At 48.2% G+C, this 16750-nt stretch overlaps 1 protein-coding gene across 3 annotated transcripts in view; it reads right to left on the reverse strand.

Moving 5' to 3' along the window:
• HOMER2 (homer scaffold protein 2) overlaps positions 1-16750 on the reverse strand; it is a 143588-nt gene that overhangs the window by 99866 nt on the left and 26972 nt on the right. The window contains exon 1 of one of the 3 annotated variants that reach the window (XM_010360831.2): positions 6219-6416. The exons of 1 other annotated variant lie outside the window; for it this stretch is intronic. In XM_010360831.2, coding sequence (XP_010359133.1) covers positions 6219-6223 — 5 coding nt within the window. In that variant the 5' untranslated portion in view covers positions 6224-6416. Of the gene's footprint in view, positions 1-5862; positions 5881-6218; positions 6417-16750 lie in introns of those variants that run through there. One more of the 3 variants, XM_030931672.1, reaches the window with a different exon arrangement.

The raw sequence follows: 16750 nt of genomic DNA on the forward strand, positions 1-16750 counted from the left end.
CAAGAATGATGGCATTTTCCCAAAGTAAAAGTCAACCCAAAGACTGGTCTGGCCATTGCTACCTCCCTGACCTCTTCACCTTCATGCTCTCTCTGGCTCACTCTGCTCCAGCCATACTAGCTTCCTTATTATTTCTTGAAAAAGCCAGGCATGCCCCTGCCTCAGGGCCTTTACACCTGCTGTTCACACTATTCACACTGCCAGGAACACTTCCCTCAGACACCTCCACAGCTCACTCTCCTCCTTCTTTCAGCTCTTTAATGCCTCCTTTTCAGTGAAGTCTTCTAACTGGATCCCCATCTAAAATCTCTATCCCACTGCAACATCCTCTAGTCCCCTTCCTTATCCTATTGCTATCTAATAAACTGTGTATTTTACTAAAAAAAAACAACAAAGCAAGTCAACCAAAAGAGAATATTCATTCACACCTATTTACACACTCATTCAATATCTACTTATTTAGTGCCTACTCCATTCCAAATTCTGTGTATTCTTCCAATTCAGACAGTAAGGGGGATGGTTGTGTAACCATCAGTGTGCCACAGCATCTGTCCTCCCCACAATGTACCACGGCATCTTTCCTCAATTCCCCAAATAGATGGGCACCCCTCCACCACCACCTGTGACACCCAATGGACTATAACATTGTGTTTACTCTCACAGCATTTCACATATAAAGCTGGTCCTTGTGTATGTAGTTTATCTCCCTTTCTAAAATATAAACTCCCCAAGGGCAGGAACTAACTAGTGGGTCTGCTCATCTCTGGATCCCCACAGCACTTGCCAACTGCCTTACCAGTGTACGGACAGAAGGAACATTAGAAAGTGAAGTTTAACAAACCCACAGGACCAAGAGAAGACAAACTCACCTCAACATATCTGAGAGACTGTATCTACTGTAGTCAACTCAAACCCCAAAGAACAGCCCTATAATTTGTTGGGACTACAGAATCTGGTGTGATTCAGGAGGAATGGAAAATTAAAGAAGAAGGAATGAATGAACATCAAAAGAAAGTTAATCGGTATAGACTACCAAAAGGCAGCCCGAGGTGTTAGATAACCAAGATTGTGGCACCCGTACATGGCAAGGTAATATTGGCTGAACAAAATAAATGAATGTAAAATGAAGCCAAACAGCAATACAGTAGATCTTATTTGTAAACACTGACAAAATCAGCTAAAAGTCACAACAGTAGACAAGCTGGCTTTTCTGTTAGTCTTTTGCAGGAGAGTAAAAAGGTAATTTACAACCCCAGTACTCAAATGACAGCAGACAGCCCGAAAATTAACCTATGTCACAATAAAAGTTAAATGGTTTGCTTTAGTGTTAAAAGAAAACTGCATCCAAACGTGATCTCTTTCTCTCTTGGCCCTTGCAACTCCCAATCAAGCAAGCTATACAAAAGTTAACCCCCAAATTATCACAACTTCCAGGCCAGCATGAAGCAAGGCTGCCGACAACATTCAAGCATTAACTCAATCAAAAATTATTTACTGGAGGCCTATTTGGTGCCAGGCACTGTGCTAGGTGTTGGAATACACAGGTGAAAAAGATAAGGCCCTATCCTTTTGGGATGCTACTGGGGGAAGACAGATTATAAATAAGTAAATAACACCTGCATGCTTACTGGCATGCTGTGGTGAGCAATTATAGGAAACAAAGGTAGGGCTGGGGCCAAGCACTTTGGGAGGCTGAGATGAGCAGATCACTTGAGGCCAAGAGTTCAAGACCAACCAGGCCAACATGGCAAAACCCCGTCTCTACTAAAAATACAAAAGAATTAGCTGGGTGTGGCCAGGCACGGCGGCTCACGCCTGTAATCCCAGCACTTTGGGAGGCTGAGGCGGGCGGATCACGAGGTCAGGAGATGGAGACCATCCTGGATAACACGGTGAAACCCTGTCTCTACTAAAAATACAAAAAATTAGCCGGTGTGGTGGCAGGCGCCTGTAGTCTGAGGCAGGACAATGGCGTGAACCCAGGAGGTGGAGCTTGCAATGAGTTGAGATCGAGCCACTGCACTCCAGCCTGGGCGACAAAGTGAGACTCTGTCTCAAAAACAACAACAACAACAAAAGAATTAGCTGGGTGTGATGGCACATGCCTATAATCCCAGCTACTCAGGAAGCTGAGGCATGAGAATCGCTTGAACCCAGGAGGCAGAGGTTGCAGTGAGCAGAGATCACACCACTGCACTCCATCCTGGGTGACACAGGGAGACGCTGTCTCAAAAAAAAAAAAAAGAAAAAGAAAAAAGAAAAAAAAGTGGGGCTGGGTTAAAGAGGTGAGTGCTCTAGACAGGATGGCAAGAAAGACCCTGAACGGGTGACCCTGAGGCCAAAGTCTGAAAGGAAAGAGGAAGATAAGAGAATTCCAGGCAGAGGAAACAGCAAGTACAAGGATCTCAGGTAGGGCAAGAAAAGGGAAGGAGATCTATGTTAGCAGAACACAGTGAGGGACATAGTAGCATGGCAGGGGGAGCTGGGCCAGCGCCTGGTCAGTGGGAGGTATTTAAAAAGAGGAATTACATGAGCTGATTTATGATTTTAAAAGCTGGTCACTTAGGCTCCTGTGTGAAAAATGGACTGCAGACAACCCAAAGTGGATACTGGGGGGCCTGTTAGGAAGGAGGTGATGGTGGCTAGAGTGGGAACTATGGCTATGGGGCGAGGTGAATGCACTCCAGATATATCCTGGAAGTAGAACACATAAGACAAACTGAGAGCCTGCATGTGAGAGGTGGGGAAGAGGACTCAAGGATGACTCTTGGCAAATGAGTGCGTGGTAGGGCCACTGACTGGGATGGGGAAGATGGAAGGAAGGTGAGAACTGGAAGGCATATCAAGAGCTCCATGTATGGACGAGAGTCAGAAGCTCCAAGAAAGATCTGAGCTACAAATTAAAGCATGGGCATCATGGGCATATAGATGGCATTTGAAGCCATGGGAGGGTGGGGAGGAGTTGGGGGTGGGACAGTATTACCTAGGAAGACAGTGTGGACAGAGAAAAGGAACCAGGACCAGTCCCTGGGCAACCCAATGATTAGGAGTAAGAAGAAAAGCAGGAAACAGTGGGGCCAGAGGAGCTGAGAGGGGTGTTGTTTTGAGGAGAGGGAGTGGTCATTTGTGAGGAATGCTGCTGAGAGAGACGTGAAGTGAGGTGAGGCAGATATCTGGCAGCCTCCTGGCCACCCAAGACCCTGTTCTGGTACAGAGGTGAGGCAGAAGCCAGACTGTAGAGTGTGGAGAGTGAACAAATGGCAGGAGAAAGTGAATGGAGCCAGTGGGTTTGGATGTATCTTTTGAGGTGTTTTCAGGTGAAGAAGAGCAAAGAAGTGAAACAGGAGAGGGACGTAGGAGGGAGGGAGAGCTCCTTTTTAAGATGAGAGAAACTAAAGCCATGCTATCCAATATGGTGGCCACTGGCTACATGTGGCTATTTAAATTTAGATTAAGTTAAAAATTCAGGTCCTCAGTCTCAACAACCACATTTCAAGTGTCCAATAACCACATGTGCTGGTGGCTGCCATGCAGATACAGAACATTTCCAGCAGTGCAGAAAGTTCTGTTGGACAGATGTATGCTCTTATACTGATGGAAAAGATCCCAGAGAGAAAGCTGGTTAGGAAGGAGAGAAAGGCGGTTACAAAGGAGAGAAAAGATGGGAAGAGGAAGGGATGGAATGGACGCTACTCCAGAAGATGGGGCCTCTGGTAGGAAGAGATGAGGTACTGGCCATCCAGCACAGCAGGCAGGTAGAAGGTAGCAGCAGCTGCATACTAGACTAGGTGGTGGCAAAATGAAGACATTACCTTGGTCAAAAGTGCCTATCTTGTCAATCGAAAGGGAAGCCAGGGGTGTGCAGAGGAAGGGGAGAGGTCTGGAAAGGGGAACATGTATGAAATAGTTGCCTTAGGGAGTAGGAAAACAAACTCACTGGAGACCACACTTAACACAGAACACGTCGCAGAAGAGAAGTGGGAAATGGTAGCGAACATTTGAAGGAGGAGAAGCATCTCAAGTGGCGGGGGGAGGTAAACTCAGATAGTTTGTTTTTTTCCCCCTTAAATCCTAGTCCTGTCTACACAGCAGAGCCATGATAAAGCTGTAGGATTCCAGCAAGGTTTCCTACTAGCTGCCCTTTCAAAAAGTTATTCCCCCTCCATCCTACACAACTCTCAGAAAGGATGACATTGGTTCTATTTTCAGTTAAAACGGCTCCCTCCACTCTCCTGTCTGAACTGCTTCCCCAGCCCTTAGCTGCATCTCAATTTACGACCATGGTTTGTATCTTCACATAAATAATAGAAGACATGGATCTATTAAAAATGGCAGAGGTAGGTAGGAGTTACAAACCACCCTTTACCTACAAGAAGTGAGTAATATATACATTTATTGGATGATGTTAAAATTACATGAAAGACATAGTCTGTGTTTAAACAAAATCCCCAAGCGTCTCCTCCCTGCTTCTCCACAAAAATTATTTTTTCACATTTTAAGGTTTTATGAGTAAACATTTTCATTTCCACAGAACTATTTGATCTCAACCACAGAGTTTCAGTATTTGTTTTTGATCACACAAGTATGATGGATTGGTTTTGTGTTGGTCAGGCGGAGGGAGGGCCAGAGAGCGAGTTAAAATTACCGGATCCCTTTTATCTTCCATCCTGAGACCTTACATTTGCCAACTCCTTTTTCCCTGTACAGTTTTTTAAAGTATGAAATCTGAGAACCTCAAAGGCTCCCACTGCTCAAAGATCAGCCTTTTCACAGTTCACTGAAGACTCACTGGAAATGTTACAGAAATATGGCCTGCCAGCTTGGGTGCCTCTGGGTAAAATCACCTATAGTTGCTGTTTATGTGAAATCTCCTCAATGTAAGCAAACTTCTTCAGCTCTCACTGCCCATCTCGCTTCCTCCTCTCTGTCACCCACCTCTGTCATGTCCAGTTCATGTTGGCCCACAGCCCTCAAACTTCCATTCCTCAAAACTCTTGGCCTGCCTCTGATCCCCTCACACACTCTGCAGCTCCCATGGCTAAGGTTTACCGGGCAAAATGACTCCAGAAACTTACCTGGAGTATGGTGCAAGAAAGCCACAGACCCAGGGGGGCTGAGCCAGGGCAGCAGGATAATCTTGCTCCTTACACTTCACTCTTGCCTTCCAGGCCCCACCCATCCCAAACAGGAAAGCAAGATCTCTAGACCCTCGGAGCAGAAGCATTTGAGTCCTGCGAAGGGCTGCTGGAAGAATGCTGGGCTCAGCAGCAGGGAACAGAGAGATTTAGGAACTCTGGTTCACTTCCCCACCTCCATGCCCACATGTCAGGCAGTGGCCTTGCCACTGCCGACTAAGTGTCCCCCTGCTACACAAATGCTCATCAGCTACACAGCCTAGGGGAAGTCACTGAACTACTTTGGGCCTCAGTTTCCTCATCTGTAAAGTGGGCATAAGTGTCCCCTGAATACGTATGGCAAACCATCAACGTGTGCCCAAATAGGGTGAGCAGATGTAAGGAGTTATTGTGCTATTAGCACAGTGGCTCCCAGACTCACAGAGCCTACTGCTCGGAGAGACGCCGAGGGGAAAGCTTAAATTACTTTATATACTCAGAAGCATTAGTCACTTCGACAGAGTATTTCAACTTCCCTCCTGAACATCTACTCAGTTGTTTCAAAGACTGAAGCCTCACCTAGGTTCCTTATAGATTTGCATCATCTTCAGCATCTCAAAGCAGATCCAAAGTCCACTATTCCTACGCTGAAGGTTTATTATTATTTGATTATTTCTAGGAAAACTTCGATTTCGATTTTGCTTGTAATAAATCCAAACGTGGAGAACGACAAACTGCTTAGACTTACACAGGCCCTGGAGTTGATCGCTCCCAGGGGCGAAGAGACCGCGGAATGGCCGCGGCAGGAGGCCGGCCAGGGCACCGGTCCCCGTCAGGTGCCCCCGCGCCGGGGCTGTATGGGAGGGGAAGGGCCATGGGCTCCGCGCCCAGGCCAGGGTGCCCCTGCCGCGCGCGTGTCCTAGCGCCCCGGCGGAAGGCGCGGGTCAGGTGGCCCCAGGCTCCCGAGCGCCGAGTGTGCTCTCGCTCCGGCTTGGAGAGGCGGGGGCCGGCCCGCCCGGAGGCTCCGAGCCCGGGGACGAGAGCCGCGGCCCCGCAGTCCCTCCGGAGGGGCGCGCGGAGAGCGCGCGGCGCGGGCTCACTCACCCCATCTCCGGCGCTGCTCCGGCGGCCGCTCCGACGGGGCCTTTCGCGCTCGCTCTCCGCCAGCTAGAGAGCCGCTCCCCGCGCGGCACATGCGGCGGCCCGTGCGCGCCCGGCTCAGCCCAGGCGCCGCTCCATTCCGCGGGGCTGCGCGGCTGCCACTGCTGCCGCTGCCGCCACCGCCACCGCCACCGCCGTCAGGCGCGGGCGGGCGGGGGCTGGGCCGCCGCGGGCTGGGCGGCCGCGCTGGGGCGGTGCCCGCCCCGCCCTCCCGCCCGGCTCCTTACGTAACCTCGTGGCCCCCGGGCGGCGGCAGCGAGCCAAGAGGTGGGGGGCACAGCAGTGTGTGCGCCGTCCCCCGCGCCGCCGCGCAGTCGCCGCTTTTCTCCCTGGCCACCCAGTCCTCGGTGACGGCCCCGCGTTGGCGCGCCCCCGCGCCACGCCGACCCGGGGGCCTGGCGTAGTGCCACCAACATCCTGCCTGATGGACGAAAGTCCCATTCGCACCTGGTGGGGACTTTGGGGCTACCTTTACTTTGCAGATAAGGGAACCGAGGCCTGGGGAGGGTAAGTGATTTACCCAAGGTCACACATTCAGATTAGAGTTCGTTCGGGTCTCCAGAGTCTGAGATGGGCATAGCTGTGCCCCTCCTTAAAGCCCACCTTCATCTTCCTGCCAGGTGCCCGGCCGAGTGGCCTTAAGGTAACCGCCACCGTGAAATTCCAGAAGCCAGTGTGGCAGAGAAGAGCCTACAGCCCGCGGCAGGTGCTCTGGGCTCTTTCCTGGATAAAAATGAGATGAGGCCTCCCACCTGAAGGGCCAGTTTTAAGGAGGCTTCCTCAAGCTTGGTTTTATCCTTAGAGCAAGGGGAATTAGGATGGCAAAAGTAGAACTTGAAGAAGAGCAGGCTCTCTTTGTCCCCTTTCTACCTATCAGGTCCTGAGTTTCTACCAAAGGCTGGCACTGGGACTAACCTAATCTTCATCCCCCCGGGCCTTCCACGGGATCCTCTTCTGCTGAGAACACACTGCCCACATAAGCCTGGCATCTCAGGACAGTAAAAAAGAGACAGGCCGGCCGGGCACGGTGGCTCAAGCCTGTAATCCCAGCACTTTGGGAGGCCGAGACGGGCGGATCACGAGGTCAGGAGATCGAGACCATCCTGGCTAACACGGTGAAACCCCGTCTCTACTAAAAATACAAAAAACTAGCTGGGCGAGGTAGCGGGCGCCTGTAGTCCCAGCTACTCCGGAGGCTGAGGCAGAAGAATGGCGTGAACCCGGGAGGCGGAGCTTGCAGTGAGCTGAGATCCGGCCACTGCACTCCAGCCCGGGCGACAGAGCAAGACTCCGTCTCAAAAAAAAAAATAAAAATAAAAAAAAAAGAGACAGGCCGGGCGCGATGGCGCACGCCTGTAACCCCATCACTTTGGAAGACCGACGTGGGTGGATCATTTGCAGTCAGGAGTTCGCAACCAGCCTGGCCAACATGGTGAAACCCCGCCTCTATTAAAAATACAAAAATTGGCCGGGCGCGGTGGCTCACGCCTGTAATCCCAGCACTTTGGGAGGCCAAGGCGGGCAAATCACGAGATCAGGAGATCGAGCCCATCCTGGCTAACACGGTGAAACCCCGTCTCTACTAAAAATACAAAATAAAAAAAAAAAAAAATTAGCCGGGCGTGGTGACGGGTGCCTGTAGTACCAGCTACTCGGGAGGCTGAGGCACAAGAATCGCGTGAACCCAGGAGGCAGAGGTTGCAGGGAGCCGAGATTATGCCACTGCACTCCAGCCTGGGTGACAGAGTGATATTTCATCTCAAAAAAAAAAAAAAAGGAAAAAACAAGTCAAGGGACAAGCGGATGGAGCACAGGCACACTCTGCCTTCACCTCTCTTGGGACCACAGCTGTCACCTAACCTCCAACTCTCCTTACAGGGGCACCAGCCCCCTTCTCATCTGTGCTTCACACTGTGGTCAGTAATTTCTCAAGTACAAATCTGATCATGTTGCTCTGTAATATCCTTAAGTGGCTTTCTTCCCACCATTCTTGGGATGAAAACCCAGATAATGAACATGGTCCTACAAGGCCCTGCCCCTCCAGCCTCCACTGTCCTTTCTAGCCTTTCCTCCTCCCACTCTCTGCCTTGCTTCCTACACTCCAGCTAGCAGGCCATCCTTCCTGCTCTAGGGCCTTTGCACATGCTATTCTGTTTGGGAAGATTTTTCTCCTCTCCTGTCTCAGTAACCCCAACTGTGTCTTGCCTTGTTAATTCCTACTCATTCTTCAGACCTCAGTTAAAACTGTCACTTTCTTTGGAAGCTTTACCCAATACCCTGGGTGGGACATAATTTTTCTTCATTGCACTTGTTTGTATTATATAGTTGGGAAATCACTCAGCTGCATCTGCAAACTCTTATGAAGCCGTATCTTTTTGCTCATCATTGTATCCCCAGTGCCTACAAGTGTGCCTGAAGATCCTCCACAAGTATGTGCTGAATGAATGAATAAGCATCAGACCATAGACCACAAAACTGGCCAGGGTCTATGAGCACAGGTGAGTCTGTGTACAGCTTAGGCTGATGAACTCTTGATCCTAGAGGAAGTTTATCTACCACAAGCTGAATTCCAAAGACCAGGGCTGAGCCAGGGTACTTGAAGGGAAGGTGTTTCTTGCAGGGTCAAGTCAGCAGCAGAATGAATAGCAGGAGCCACCCAGCTGGAGTAGGGGTACCAGAAGATAGAGCCACAATGTGGAGGGGCCAAACGCTGAACGTGAGTTTCCTTTTGCTCCACTGATGGAAAGGGCACACCCCCATTACCTTGGCAAGATGCAACGAGGCAAACCCGGTGGGTGGTGAATCACTGTGTCCACTTCGCGTGGCAATGCTGGAGGTGTGAGCCTACATGAGGTTAAATACTCCTGATTAAAGTGACTGTCACTGTGGGATAAAGGCTGTCACCCTGAGATGAGAGAAAAGAGTGGATCAGAAAAGATTTGGAAATGGATACCCCTCCTTTCTCCAACTTATGGCTGCCATCCATGTGGGGAGTGGCCTCCACTCCTCTCCTTCAACCCCACCAACTCCAGGCACAGGTCGGGTCCTGCTTCTTGGGAGCTTTTTCAGATCATTCCAGTTCTGAATCTAATTTTCTGGGGCAGTCCTTTCTGGCAGTATTTCATCATCAAGGAATCCTTCCTCGAGAGGGGCCACTTGATTTCCCTATCAGCGTCCCTCCATGGAAGCCAATATAGTCACCCTTTTTCTGTGGAAACTCCTATCTCCGTGGTCTCCATGGCTCAGTAGTGAAGGGAGATGATTGGTGAGGTCTGTCCTTTCAAGAAGCTCAAAGTGAAGGGGAGAGAGATTCTGTGCTGGCTGGAGGTTGAGGCAAGACTGAGGAGGGTCTTTGTAGGCCAAGGGACTTAAATATCCTTTTAGGCTGAGCAAGAGGAGCCAGTGAAGGGGGCTGGGGGTGTCAGTGGGGGGCAAGGTCAAAGATATGAGCAAGAGGGATGGTCCTGGAGAAAGCGGGAGAGGATGGATCCAGGCTCAGCGGGAGGAGTTAACCTTGGAGAAGGTAGAAGCTATTGTCCCAGGGAAGGCGAGAGAGGTTACAGGAACTCTTGCCTGGTGCACTGCTTTTTCCTAAAGGAAGCAAGGACACCTACTGAGCATGCATGAGAGGGAGGAGATGGGACAGAAGCCAAATTTGAAACAACACTGTTAGGAAAATACAAACTGGTATTTGGATAGATCTTTGGTTGGGAATGAGCAGGGCAGCAATGCCCGCAGAAGTCCAGCCCAGGAGGGCAGACCTTGACCAGCATAAGCTCAGGGACTCAGAATGTTTGCTATTCTGTGCAGACAGCAGAGGCTTCCAAAATCTGATTGCCAGGCAAGGGCAGTTGGTCTGAGGAACATTCTACAGTCTAACCCAGGCAGATCAGATAACTGTGGGTAGCTCATCAGAGAGGAGAGTGTATCCAAGCCTGGGGAACTAAGGAAACAGGCAGCAGCTCCATGCGTACCCTTCCTCTTCTTTATTGCTCACAAATTCTCCTGAGCATCCTGAGCAGGGAAGCACTGTGTCTAATACGGTAACATTCCACAGCTCTGGGCTCTTGAGTCTCAAAAGCTAGCTCCCAGGCTCCCGGAGAAATGGCTGCTTCTAGGTCTGGGATGGGGAAAATACAAGATGAGCATCTTGTGGTACTGGAAAGTAAGGAAGTACTCAAAAAAACAAAAGGATGGGGCATGTGGAAGGGACACAGGAGCCAACTGGAAGAGCTCCCAATGGGCAAAACTGGAACAATTTGAGCAACAAAAGTGAATCATGTTGTGTAAGATTATAGCCCAAAATATAAAATAAGTATACATGAATTCATACTGATATAAATTATTGAATAAGTAAATAAGTGGAGAAGAGACAATCTTTCTTATGGTAGATGTTCCCTCCTCCAGGAGGTAGAGTTTAATGCCACCACCACCATCACCCTGTCCCCACTTCCACTTGAGGGTGGGCTGGTCTTAGTGTCTTAGTGATTTGCTTTCAAAGAATATAGTATGGAGGCCCAGTGCGGTGGGTCACGCCTGTAATCCCAGCACTTTGGGAGGCTGAGGCGAGTGGATCACCTGAGGTCAGGAGTTCGAGATCAGCCTGGCCAACATGGCGAAACCCTGTCTCTACTAAAAATACAAAAATTAGCTGGGCATGATGGCAGGTGCCTGTAGTTACTCAGGAGGCTGAGGTAGAAGAATTGTTTGAACCTGGGAGACGGAGGTTGCAGTGAGCCAAGATTGCACCACTGCACTCCAGCCTAGGGGATAGAGTGAGACTCTGTCTCCAAAAAAAGAATATAGTATGGAAGGGAAAAATAGGAACTTTACAGTGGAAAAACTTGGCAGATACTACCTTACAAGTAATGAAAATTAGCATCACCAGTGATGTCCCATTGATATCATGTATCCCCCTACTAGGGTGTGATGAGAAGGGCACTTCACCTATGTGACATTTTTTCCCAAAACCCATAACTCCAGTTTAATCATGAGAAACATATCAGGCAAACCCAAATTGAGAGATGTTCTGCAAAAGACCTGACCAATACTCCTCAAAACTGTTCAAGGTCATCAAAGCCAAGAAAAGACCAAGAAACCACTACAGACCAGAGGAGACTAAGGAGACATAACAACTAAATGTAGTGCAGGATCCTGGATCAGATCCCGGAACATAAAGAAGAAAAACGGGTGAAATCCAAATAATCTGGAGTTTAGTTAATAGTTACGTGCCAGCATTGGTTCCTTAGTTATGACAAATGTGCCATGGAAATGTACGATGTTCATAGGGGAAGCTGGGTAGGGATATATGAGAACTCTCTGTATTACCTTGGCAACTTTTCTCTAAATCTAAAATTATTCCAAGATTAAGTTTGTAAAAAATAGGGCTGGGTGCGGTGGCTCACACCTGTAATCCCAGCACTTTGGGAGGCCGAGGTGGGCGGATCAGGAGGTCAGGAGATCGAGACAATTCTGGCCAACATGGTGAAACCCTGTCTTGACTAAAAATACAAAAATTAGCCAGGCATAGTGGCGCACACCTGTAGTCCCAGCTACTCAGGAGGCTGAGGCACAAGAATCACTTGAACCCAGGAGGTGGAGGTTGCAGTGAGCCAAGATCGTGCCACTGCACTCCAGCCTGGTGAAAGAGCAAGACTCTATCTCACACACACAAAAAAAGGTTGTAAAAAATAAAATAATCAGCAATATCAGAAAAGTAAGCTTGTAGACCACTGAACAAATCATTTATCAGGTAATATCTGAGGATTCTGAAGTGTTCAAATAACTTCAAAGGCAAGCCACTGAAATCAAAGTTTTTCATTTATTTTATTTTATTTTTGATCATTATTATTTTTTTGAGACAGAGTCTCACTCTGCTCATCCAGGCTAGAGTGCAGTGGCAGTGGCGCGATCTTGGCTCACTGCAACTCCCACTTCCCAGATTCAAGTGATTCTCTTGCCTCAGCCTCCCCAGTAGCTGGGACTGCAGGTGCATGCCACCACACCCGGCTTTTTTTTTTTTTTTTTTTTTTTTTTTTGTATTTTTGGTAGAGACAGGGTTTCACCATGTTTTGATCTCCCAAACTCGTGATCCACCCGCCTCGGCCTCCCAAAGTGCTGGGATTACAGGCATGAGCCACCACGCCCGGCCTGTATTTTTACTTTCAACAGCAAAATTAGGTTCACCATGTACACGCATAATGTTATTGTGAGTGTGCTCAGATTTCTGGTATGGCTGGTCCAGGGACTTCAAACATTTTTTTTTTCTTCTAACAATAAAAGGTCAGTTCTTTCAATTGCATATGAAACAAATGTCTTATTAAAGCCATTAATTAAAGGGATAACTGTCGGGTATTATGCAGCTATTAGATTATATTTGTGAAGCTTGTAGAGTAATATAGAAACATATTTATTCTTTCAATAAATGTTGATTACCTGCTATGTATCTGGCACTGTGTTGGGCATTAGGGATAAAGTGCTCAGCAAAACAGACAAGTCCTTCTGTCATAGGACTGTAAGATTGTGTTAATGGTATTAATCAAATAAACACACAAATATATAAACTACTATCTGTGTAAATAGGAGACCTAATTTAGGTTGCGGAGGGTGGTCAGGAATGGCCTGAAGAGACATTTAAAAAGACGCTTGATGGCTGGGTGTGGTGGCTCGTGCCTGTAGTCCCAGCACTTTGGGAGGCCAAGGCAGGCAGATCACTCGAGGCCAGGAGTTCAAGACCAGCCTGGCCAACACGGCAAAACCCCATCTCTACTAAAAATACAAAATCTAGCCAGGCATGGTGGTACATGCCTGTAATCCCAGCTACTTAGGAGGCTGAGGCAGGAGAATCACTTGAACCCAGGAGGCAGAGGTTGCAGTGAGCTGAGATTGCACCACTGCACTCCAGCCTGGGCGACAGAGCGAGACTCCATCTAAAAAAAAAAAAGAAAAGGCTTGAAGAGAAAGAGCCATCAGTCAAGGGGAGCATGAGGGGAGGGTCCCAAGCAGAGGAACCTGAAAAGGCCCTGAGGTGGTAGAGAATCAGGCTGTTTTGAAGAGCTGGGAGAAGGCCAGTGTGGTTAGAGTACAGTGAGCTTAGCAAAGCATGGGTGAAGTATGCAGGGCCCTTTGGCTGGATTAAGGATTTGCAATTTATTCAAATGCAGTGAGAACCCACTGATGGGTTGGGGAATGCCATGATCTGGTTTATATTGTTAAAAGATCATTCACTCCTGGGAGAAGAGGGGATAAGAAGAGGACAAGAGTAAAACATGGAGACTGATTAAGAAGCTCTAGACAAAAGATAAGGGTGGAGATGAAGGGAAGTGGATTACAGATTATAGATGTTTTAGAGGTAGACTCAACAGGACTTGGTAGATGAGATGTGTATTAGGATATAAAGTTAAGTTTGTAAAATAATCCGAATTACAGCTGTGCTTATAATTATGTAAAATTAGAATATATGGACAAGGCCTGGAGTATAGACAATGAAAAATTTTATTAGGATGGCAGAAGGAATATAGGGTAAAGGCATCAGTATTGGACTCAGACCTGCATTAAGTCCTGGCTGTACCACTGACTATCTGTGACCATGGGCAAGTTTTTAACTTCTCTGAGCCTCAGTGTTCTCATCTACAAAGTGGGGATATCTCTTTGGACTGTTAAGAAGAGTGAATGAGGCCAGGTGTGGTGGCACACACCTGTAATCCCAGCACTTTGGGAGGATAAGCTGGGTGGATCACCTGAGGTCAGGAGTTCAGGACCAGCCTGACCAACATGGTGAAACCCTGTCTCTACTGAAAATATAAAAATTAGCTGAGCATGAGGCACATGCCTGTAATCTCAGCTACTCAGGAGGCTGAGGCAGGAGAATCACTTAAACCCAGGAGGCAGAGGTTGCAGTGAGCCAAGATATAGCATTACTGCACTCTAGCATAGGTAACAGAAGTAAGACTCCGTCTCCAAAAAAAAAAAAAGAAGAGTGAATGAGATCATATCTGTAAAGTGCTTAGCTCAGTCCCTAGTATAGTACATCTTAAATACATTACAGGTATTATTATTATTATTACTGGCTATAATGGTGGAACTAAGGTGACATTTTCATTTATTGTGTCTGAATTAATATGGTGTAAATGGATCTTATATAATCAACATTTTAAATTTTAGTAGAGTCATTTTCAGGATTCTGAAACTGCACCCACCATGGAAACAGCTTGTGTACTTCCTGCCAGGTAACACTTTGCCAATCTATATCCAGAGCCCTCCATAGATTCAGGACCCCTCTACCGGGCACTTAAGGATCAGAGAAGACTATTATAAGATGACACCAGATCAGTGTGGGACCACCAGCCCTAGCTCCTGCTGTTTCCAATCAGGCCAAGGGCCTGCCCTTAGGAAGGTGAGCTATAAACTATTTCCAACAGTCCCATCTGTCCTCTGCCTCTCCCATCCAGGGCTCTCCTAAGTCTATGTGTCCTGGATGCCTCCAGAGATTTTGATAGCATCTACCCATTTATTTATTTATTTATTATTTATTTATTTATTTATTGAGACAGAGTCTCACACTGTTGCCCAGGCTGGAGTACAGTGGTACGAGCTCCACTCACTGCAACCTCTGCCTCCTGGGTTCAAGTGATTCTCCTGCCTCAACCTCCCAAGTAGCTGGGATTAGAGGCATGCGCCACCATGCCCAGCTAATTTTTTGTATTTTTAGTAGAGACAGGGTTTCACCATGTTGGTCAGGCTAGTCTTGAACTACTGACCTCGTGATCCATCTGCCTTGGCCGCCCAAAGTGCTGGGATTATAGGTGTGAGCCACCGTGCCCAGCCTACCCATTTATTTAATCTTAACTGAGCACCTATTTTGAGCCAGTCTGTGTCCTTAAACAATAAGCTAAATATAATGTAACTGAGGTATGTATTCAATAAAGTACTTCCTGCAGAAGGCTTCAAAAAGGGGATGTGTGAGTTGGGTCCTCAAGGATGTACAGGAGGGAAGATCATTTCTATGTCCCGCAACAAGACCAGCACATGCTGAGGCACAGGGGCATTAAAGGCCATGACTTATATAGGAAATGACAAGAATGTCCATGTGGTTGGCTCAACAGTGTTATGGGAAGTGGCCAGGAACGCGAGGTAAGTTGGGACCACTCTGTGAAAGACCTCTAGGTCATGTTAGGAGTTTGGACTTGATTCTGAGGCCACAGGGATTTAGTGGAGGTTTTGAAGTAGGAGGGTGGCATGATCAGACTTGTGTCTTAGCTTCCCTGGCAGCAGATGGGAGAAGGTTGTGGAAAGGCAGGCTGGAAGCAGGAGAAGCTTGTCAGGAGGATCTTAGCAAGACTCCAAGATTGGGGAAGGACAGGAAGTGTCTTAATCAGCCCCCAGTGAGGTTGGGAGCCTGACTAGAGAGAAGAGCCAGGGACTCTGGCAATGCAAGGGCCTGGGAAGCTGTAGCTGCTGGGAACAGGGGTGGGGGGTCAGTCAACAAACAATCCAACAACCTTTTTGAGAGGACTTCGGACCTCACTGGCTGCCTCCCAGCAGAATTCAATTCCAAGAGGCAAAAACAGAAATGACCACATGAATAGCCCAGCCAGCTGCAAGTGCCCCCAGGGGCATTCTGATTATGCTGCCCCATGCTCTGAGCTGTCACACTTACTGTCACCTTTACCCCTATCAACAGGTGTCTCCTCCACTAGACTATGATCTTCAAGGACAGGGTCCCTCCCTGGGGTTTTCTTGTTCTGTTTGGGCTCCATCCTCAGGTAAGCTCTCTTCTGGACTCCCATCTCACATTCAAGTCTAGCAAATTCCCAAACAGGTCAAGCCAAAGTCTCCAAACTAAGCCTCACCGTGTCTGACTGCCCTGCCTTGGGGCACAGGCCGATTCCTGAGCCCATCACTGTGGCCAGAGGAATGGAATGTCCTGATTGGCTCATTCTGGGTCACATGCGGCCCTGGGCTGAGGTGTGGAGGCAGCTTCTGACAGAAGGCATGAAGTGGGTGTAGGACTGGGGCAGACACCCAGAGGAAAATCAAGGTAAATAGATTCAGGGTAGTGGCCAAAACATAACACTGCCCACTGTTGGCATATAGTTATATTTGTTTACCATTGGCATGCACAGAGTTGCTGTTGGATAACAGGTAGTTGAAGGCAGAGCACAGTCATTGCAGGTTAAGCAATTCCTGGAGAAGAACTTGAAAGGGCTGGTCTGGAGAGTGGGCACAGTTCTGAGGATCCAAGGCATAGACGGTAGAAATATATGCATTAAACCAGTCATTCTCAACCTTGGCTGAACATTAAAATCACCTCTGGAGACTTGACAAAATACCAGTGCCAGGGCTCCACCTCCAGAAAGAATGATTTAATTGGTCTGGGTGGTCCCAGGCATCGGTAATCCTTTAAACTGATTATGATTCCAATGTGCAGCCAGGGTTGAGAACCACTGCCCAAGTCTCAGTGTTCGAAGAGAAGT

This window comes from Rhinopithecus roxellana, chromosome 5 (genome assembly GCF_007565055.1).
Source record: "Rhinopithecus roxellana isolate Shanxi Qingling chromosome 5, ASM756505v1, whole genome shotgun sequence".
Classification (NCBI taxonomy): domain Eukaryota; kingdom Metazoa; phylum Chordata; class Mammalia; order Primates; family Cercopithecidae; genus Rhinopithecus; species Rhinopithecus roxellana.